Source organism: Orycteropus afer, unplaced genomic scaffold, assembly GCF_000298275.1.
Source record: "Orycteropus afer afer isolate SDZICR_OR568_19922 unplaced genomic scaffold, OryAfe1.0 scaffold00436, whole genome shotgun sequence".
NCBI lineage: Eukaryota > Metazoa > Chordata > Mammalia > Tubulidentata > Orycteropodidae > Orycteropus > Orycteropus afer.
This window is the reverse complement of record NW_006922023.1, coordinates 2,479,789-2,488,390: the sequence shown is the minus strand read 5'-3', so window position 1 is coordinate 2,488,390 and position 8,602 is coordinate 2,479,789. Positions and strand designations below refer to the sequence as shown.

Sequence of the window (8,602 nt, the reverse complement as noted above, 5' to 3'; positions counted from 1 at the left end):
ATTCCAACTTTTGGGGGAATAATTTTAGCAATTTTTGCTTTAAATATTTTGTGGCTCTGTTTTTAGATGCATGCTTGTCATTATCATATTTGTGATGGATTGATACTTTTTTCAATATGTAATGTCCTATTGATAGTTACTTTTAAGTGGATTTTGTGAAATTACATCAAAATATGTTCTCTGGGTTCCCTTATAGATCACTGTTGGAAACATTGGAACACTTTTTAAGATTCGTATTGGTCATACCAACTCTGGACTCTCTCCTGCTTGGCACTGTAAGGAGGTAGGGCTACATCAACACTTTCCCATCCCTTGAAAAATCCTCTGTGTATTCAGCTCTGGAAACAAATCTCAAGGGGGTATTTCATGCTTAGTGAAATTTGATAGAGTCTAACTGGGATCTTTTTTGGTCAGTTCATCCCTATAAGGCATTGATATTATATGCCCTTATTAATTAATTCATCCCTAATTAATCAAGGGAAGGACTTCAACTAAACAATCCTTTCACTTCATTACAAAGAAAAGAAAATACAACTCTGGATAAACTCACATAGCTTCTTGATATAGTTCCATTCCTAGTGAATAAGTGGCTAAGTGCATGTCATCTGCTTCAGAAAGGATGTAAAGGTAAGCTATTGTGTTCATGAGATAATAACTATTAGACTTGAATATTTGCCATTAAGTTTGATCTATTTATGTGAAGTGATGCAGTGTCCTTGAAAATTGTATATATTGTTCAGAGTGAAAAATTCTACCTATTGTGAGGATTGATAGTAAATGCAGATCTCCCCTATTGGAAATCTATAGCTTGCTATTTATTTTTGGATATGGTGCATTTACATCTTCTATCATTTTAAAATAAATAATCTTGACCTAAACAAGTTCTCAAATTGCTAAGTTAAATTTCTTGGCAAAGCTTCCTTCTTCTAAGTTTAATAAAATGTTAAAAAATTAATGAAAAATTCATGAAAGATGAGTAATTCATTGAAAACAGATTTTTTAATTCTTTAGCAGGAATACATGATAGTTACTAAGGTTGGGAAATCTGCTTCTGTAGTGATACCTCCTCAGAAACCCCAGGAGGGGTGGCTCTGATTCAGATCTGATCGATGGCAGTGTGTTTGTGCCTCCCTCCAGCCCTTTCACCAACCCTGACACCAACCGTTCCTCCCTCAGCACCCATCACCTCTCTGCTGGGTTCAATAATTTGCTGCAGTGGCCACACAGAACTCACAGATTATTGGGTTTATAAGGGCAACAAAGGCTACAATTCAAGTTCAGAAATGCACTCTCTCTTCCAGCTGGCTGTCTCACTTAGCAGCCAGCAGTCTCTCTCTCAGCAGTATGTGTCTCTCTCAGCAAGTACATGTCTCTCAGGAGTGTATTTGTCTCAGCCAACAGTCAGAGAGACCCCTTCTGCCTCTAGGAGGGCGCCTTTTGAGCCTGGCAGAATGGCCAAACTAACCTATCCCAACATCGTAATTCTATTACTGAGAGAAAGTGAACTTCTCAGAAAATTACTTTGTGCTGCTCCCAACAGAAATACTCCAGGTGGATACTTTTAATAATCAAGGGCTACCAGTTGCTCATGGGAAATCCCACCATGGAGTTTACAAAGACTTATGGCTAGAAAAGCCACACTATGTAATATACTACACCACACCTGGCATTTATATGATATAATGTTCTTTTTAATGCTATTTGGAATTTTTCAAACATGATATACATATTGATATATAAATGATCATATATAATAATATGTAGTATTGGGGCAATCTATTTCTGTAGTGATACTGCCTCAGAAACCCAAGGAGGGGTCACTATGAGTCGGGTCCTACTCAACGTCGCATAACAACAAGAAGATGTTAGGGAGCTCTGGTAGCATAGTGCCTAAGGCACTGGACTGCTAACCAGAAGGCTGGCGGTTCAAACCCACCAGCCACTCCTCGGAAGGAAGGTTGGGCAATCTACTTCCATAGTGATACCACCTCAGAAACCCAAGGAGGGGTCGCTATGAGTTGGGTCCGACTCGATGGCACATAACAACAACAACAACAACAAAAAGTAAGCCAAAGTAATTTATCAAAATTATCATTATTCCTCATGCCATCTCATTTGATTGATAACTGATAAGCAGTATTATGTTTATTATGAAGTGAGGATGCTGAGACAAAGTGGTTAAATGATTTGAAAAAAATTATCGAGTGTTTCAGAGGAAAGATAGAAAAATTATGCTAAAGATTCCTAATGCCTTTCTCTCTGTAATTGAAAGACAATTTATTTGCCTGAAGTTTACATCCTCCCTCTTTGAGTACAAATGAAGAAGAGACAGGGTCTTCACCCAAAGTTATACTTTGTTTTAAACCCTTATAGGGAGCCCTAGTACTGTGATTATTAACTCCTTAGCTGCTAACTGAAAAGTTTGGTGTTTTGAATCCACCCAGCAACTCCCCAGGAGAAAGCCCTGGTGATCAGACTTCATAAATATTATAGCCTAGAAGACCCTATGGGGCAATGCTACTCCATCATATGGAGTCTCTCTGAGTCAAAATCAACTCACTAGCATCTAACAAAATACTAAAGCTCTTATATAATATTCCCATTTGGCTAAATTAAGAAACTAGATCATGAGATAGGAATTGTTTGTTCAATTTAAAAAACTGTTTTATTTTTGTTGTTTTCAAAAATATACACAGCAGAACATACACGAATTCAACAATTTCTACATGTACAATTCAGTGAAATAGATTATATTTTTCAAGTTGTGCAACCATTCTCATCCTTCCTTTCTGGATTTTTCCTCCCCCACTAATATAAATGCTAGGCCCCATGAGTTTCCTATCTAATCTTTTGAATCACTTTTGTCAGTTTGATTGTTATAGATTGTTCTTAAAAGAGCACAATACTCAAGGCAGGCATTCTTTACTAGTTAAATTAAACTATTGATTGGTTTTAAAAAGACTTCAGGGAATATTTTTATTTAAAAGTTATATGTTATCTCAGAACAATAATTTCAGTGGTTCATCTAGCCTCCATGATTTCAGAAAGTCTTAATTCTATGAGAATTTGGAATTCTGTGTTAATTTTTCCCTGTTTTGATCAGGATTCTTCTGTAGAATCTTTGATGAAAACATCTGGCAATGGTAACATCATCCAGTTCTTATATTCTTGGGGCAGAGGAGGCAATTGTTCAAGGAGGCAATTAGCCATACATTCCATTTCCTCCTCCTATTGAAATCTGATAATGTAGTTCAGTAGTTTAAAATTAAAATCTAAGTACTCCAACTTGCTCCTAAATCTTGAGGAGATTTGAATAAAAACACTGACCTTGTAATAACAACAATGATACAGCCTATAAAATAATCACATTGTTTTCAGGACCTTAATCTTGATTTCAATATTAATTAGGGAAGATTACAAAATAACATATTTCAAATGCTAGTTTATTTTGTATTTCTTAAAGGATCTGCTTTGGTCTTTGATAAAAATAACCAAATCAAAAATCAAGGCAGCAGCTTTGGAAACCAATGATTAGTTTATGTGGAAAGGTAACCTTTCCAAAAAAGTGACATCTGGTAACCACTTGCATCAGGATCATACCTAATGTGCATTTATAAATGTAAATTCCTGGGCCTATTTAAGAACCACAGGTTTGTGGACTGAAAATCTGCCTATAAAACATGGTGATTTTTAAAATAAATTAAATATGAAAATCTCTGACTTAAGGCAGTTTAATGAAAGTAAGATTAACAGATAAAATAATTGCTTACTGAAACATTTAAAAAAATAGTAGCATCTCCAAAGAAAGCTTTATGCATCTGAAGGGTCTGATCCACAGCAGATCATGGGGATGGTGTTTTGTTCCATTGTGCATGTGGTTGTTACAAGGTGGGGTCTCCATGAGGTGAGGCCAACTCAATGGCAGCTAACAAGAATAATTCATAAAAAGTTAGATTTCAGAATCAGAATAACTTTCTACTTTTTGATTATTTTTTACAATCATTTATTGTTAATTTATTTGTTTAACTTAGGATAAATTGATCAGATATAATATGGCATAATAAACTAAAATAATTAATAACAAATAAATGATTATTTTTTAAATTTATTCATTCATGAATGACACAAGGATAGACTAAAGAGGGAATTATATCAGTTTGAATTTCTAGTGCCTGAAATATAACCTGTGCTAATATTTTGTGTGAAGGAGCTCTGGTAGCATAGTGGCTAAAAGCACTTGACTGCTATCCAGAGGGCTGGCGGTTCAAACCCACCAGCCACTCCTCGGAAGGAAGGTTGGGCAATCCTACTTCCGTAGTGATACTGCCTCGGAAACCCAAGGAGGGGTCGCTATGAGTCGGGGCCGACTCGACGGCACATAACAACAACAACAACAAATATTTTGTGAAGTCACATTAATATTGAAAAAGTAAACTCATTTATATGGGTCAAATCAGGAAATAATAGATTAAAATTATAAATACTTTTAAACTATAAAATACTTATAATAAAATGATCTGTGAACTAAGCAGCTTGGACTAAGACCTTTATTTGACTATTTGATAATATTCTTAAATATTTTGTAAGGTATACTGTTATTATTGTAGATACAATTGTGGAACATGTATTCTGGAAAACAGTTTTATATACCTGTTCAGCGATGGTTGGCACGAGATCAAGAGGATGGAGATATCTGTCTAGAATTTCCTATTTTAAACAAAGGACAACCTGTCCTTCCAGGTGGGTAGATCCAACTCCAGGCAGCAGCAATAATACTTATTTGCCTAAATGCTCCAGGGCAGGGAACTCAATAAATACATGTCAAGTAAATGAATAATTGAATGAATGGTTAAGGAACTGCTCATTTCTTACCAATTACTTCTGCTGGTGTGATGCTGCATCTAAATGTTTCTGTTTCTTTTACATGCTAGCATTCAGGAGTAGAATCTTGTCAACAGTTTGCCCTGTAGGAAGGACAGCTGACATGCCTATTAATGAAAACAAAAGAAAAGTAATTCTTAGAAGGTTATGAGAAAATTGAATGCCAAGTGAAGTTACTCCAGGGTAAGAAATGCGAAGTCATTGTGTTCTTTTCTCACAGAGCTCTTACTTTATTCTTGAAAATGTAGGTATTTAATTAGGAAATGAAAACAACTGCCTCATGATTTCCTAAGTATTTGGCCCAAAGCAGAAGCATATTCATACCTTTTATAAACATGACAGAGAAATGGCCTCTTGACTACTCACTTCAGGGTTAGGCAGTCACTGCACCCCAACAGCAGAATTCAGGGTGACTCTTTCAATGGTCCTTAAGGACCAAAAATTTTTTTTTGTATGATTTAGGTGAAAGTTTATAGAGCAGTCAGTTTTCTATTCAACAATTCATACACATTTTGTTTCATGACATTCATCGCAATTCCCTCAGTATAATATCACTTATCTCACTTCTGTGTGTTTCTTGTTTCCATTCCTCCTTCTTTCCTAACCCTTCCTGCCTTCTGAACTTTGTCCTTGGACAAATGCTACCCCTTTGATCTTGAATCGTTGATTGTTCTAAGGAGTGCACCATCATAGTGTTATTATTCACCTAGTAGGTCTGTCTTCTTTATGGCTGAAAATTCAGTCACAGGGGTGAGTTCAGTTCCAGGCTTGAAAGGTGATGAAGAACCATAGTCTTGGGGATGCTGTGTCTTCATCTGACCAGTAAGCCTGGCCATTTTATGATTTTGAGTTTTCTTCCACATTAGTTTCCCACTCTATCCAGAACCTTTTAGTGCAATCCTTTTCAGAGCAGTCAGTGGTGGTAGCCAGGCACCATCTAGTTCCTCTGGTCTCAGGGTCATGGAAGCTGAGGCTTGCATGGTCCGGATGGGGAGAGACCAATACTTGCACCTTAGTGGCTGCTCACAGGCTTTTAAGACCCCAGTTGCTACCCACCAAAGTAGGATATAGAACATTTTCTTTGTAGGTTATGTTGTGCCAATTGACTTTGATGTCCTTGAGACTAAGATCCTGAGCCTCCATGCTCAGAGACTCTTTCCCTCAAGATTTTTGGTTGTGGCTAACAAGTTTTCATAACTTTACCCCCTTTATGCTCTACTATATTCATGGATATATTTGCAGCATATTTAAACACATATATAGAAATATCTTCTGTCAAACCTATATATATTCATGCATATAGTCCCATTCTCCTTCAGATACCTGTTCAGCTTGTGTGCCTGTCTATGTATCCACTTGTAGATTATAATTATTACTGTTACTAAGGACTGTATATGTAATAGCATTTACTTCTGTTGCCTGTAACTCTTGTACTCCTCCCAGTGTCTTCTTTTGCCTTGATCTTTTTGTGCTGACCTCCTTTTTGAATATTACCTTTCTCTCCCCCCAGGTTAATATGTTTCTACCTTCTAGTTAGTGGTTTACCCTTTCTTCCCCTCCCACCTTTGGTAAACATTAAAGAATGTTTCTTTTTGTGTGTAAACCTCTTGACAGTTTTTATTGGTGCTCTCATACAATATCTGTCCTTTTGTGGTTGACTAATTTCACTAATCATAATGTCCTGCAGGTTCATTCATGTTGTGAGATGTTTCAAAGATTCATCATTGTTTTTTAATGTTGTGTGGTATTACATTTTGTGTATATAACATAGTTTGTTTATTATCTATTGGTGAGCATTTTTTTCCATTGTTTGTTATTGTAAATAGTTCTGCAGAGAACGTGGGTGAGCATATGTCTATTCGTGTCATGGCTCTTATTTTTGTAGGACGTATACCTAGGAGTGAGATTGCTGGATCACATGTTGTTGTTGTTAGGTGCCGTGGAGTCATTTCCAACTCATAGCAACCCCATGCACAGCAGAACAAAACACTGCCCGATCCTGCGCCAGCTCCATGATCTCTGGTATACTTGAGCCCATCATCATAGCCACTGTGTCAATCCATCTTGTTGAAGGCCTTCCCTTCTCCTTTCTTTCATGCTTACGAAGCATGAAATCCTCCTCCAGGGAATGGTCGCTTCTGACAACATGACCAAAGTAGATGAGATGAAGTCTGGCCATTCTCGCTTCCAAGGAGCATTTCAGATGTACTTCCTCCAGAACAGATCTGTTAGTTCTTTTAGCAGTCCATGGTACTTTCAGCATTCTTCACCAGCACCACAACTAAAAAGCATCAACTCTTCTTTGGTCTTCCTTATTCATTGTCCAGCTCTCACATTGCATACGAGGTGATTGAAAATATCATGGCTTGTGTCAGGCATACCTTAGTCCTTAAGGAGACACATCCTTGCTCCTCAGTACTTGAAAGAGTTCCTTTGTGGCTGACCTGCCCAGTGCTACACATCGTCTAATGTCTTGACTGCTGCTTCCATTGGCATCGATTGTAGAGCCAAGCAACGTGAATTTTTTGACAGCCTCAATCTTTTCTCCATTTATCATGATGCTGCTTATTGGTCCGGTTGTGAGGATTTTTGTTTTCTTTATATTGAGATGTAATCCATACTGCAGACTGTATTCTTCAATCTTCATCAGTAAGTGCCTCAAGTCATCCTCACTTTCAGCAAGCAAAGTTGTATCATCTGTGTATCTCAGGTTGTTAATGATTCTTCCTCCAATCCTGATACCACGTTTTTCTTCATATAGTCCAGCTTCTGAGATTACTTATTCAGCATATAGATTAAATAAGTATGGGGAAAGAATACAACCCTGATGCACTCCCTTCTTGATTTTAAACCATGTTGTAACCCCTCGTTCTGTTGGAACAACAGCCTCCTGGTCAAGGTTCAGGTTCCTCATGAGTACAATCAGGTGTTTGGGAATTCCCATTCTTCTCAATGTTATCCATAATTTGTCATGATTCACACAATCAAATGCTTTTGCATACTCAATAAAACACAAGTACACATCTTTCTGGTATTCTTTGCCCTGAGCCATGATCCATCTGACAGCAACTATGATATCCCTTGTTCCACGTCCTCTTCTGAATCCAGCTTGCACCTCTGGACGTTCTCTGTCAATATACTGCTGCAACCGTTTTTGAATTATCTTCAGTAAGATCTTACTTGCGTAGCTGGCTTCCCTCTCCTCACCTGGATCCCTGCAGCTGACTCCTTGTCTGTCCCGGTTCCTGGGCCTTTTCCTCTCCTTTCTCCTGCTCTCATTATGCATTATGGCAGCATAATGGTTAAGGCATTTGACTGCTAGGCAAAAGATTGGCAGTTCAAGCCCACTAGCTACTCTATGGGAGAAAAATGAGGCAGTCTGCTTCTGTAAAGGTTTACAGCCTTGGAAACCCTATTGGGCAACTCCACTCTGTCTTATACGGTCACTGTGTATGCTGGCTGCCTGAATGTTTCCTTTGGTGAAGTGTCTATTCATGTCCACTGCCCATTTTTAAATGGAGTTTTTGCCCAATTGTTGTTGAGGTGTTGAAGTTCTCTACAAATTTTAGAGATTAGTCCCTCATCCAATACATTGTTGACAAAAGTTTTTCCCAATCTGTAGATTCTCTTGGTAAAATCACTTGATACACAAAAGTGTCTAATTTTCAGGAGGTCCTAGTCATCTAGTTTATCTTCCAGTGTTTGTACATTTTTTTTTTTT

The 8,602-nt window shown here is 37.6% G+C and overlaps 1 protein-coding gene across 1 annotated transcript in view; it reads left to right on the top strand.

The window, feature by feature from the left end:
* Positions 1-8,602, top strand: part of RP1 (RP1 axonemal microtubule associated) — an 874,252-nt gene that overhangs the window by 119,729 nt on the left and 745,921 nt on the right. The window contains 2 exon segments of the mRNA XM_042782735.1: positions 197-283; positions 4,608-4,740. Of these exon segments, the coding sequence (XP_042638669.1) occupies positions 197-283; positions 4,608-4,740 (220 nt within the window).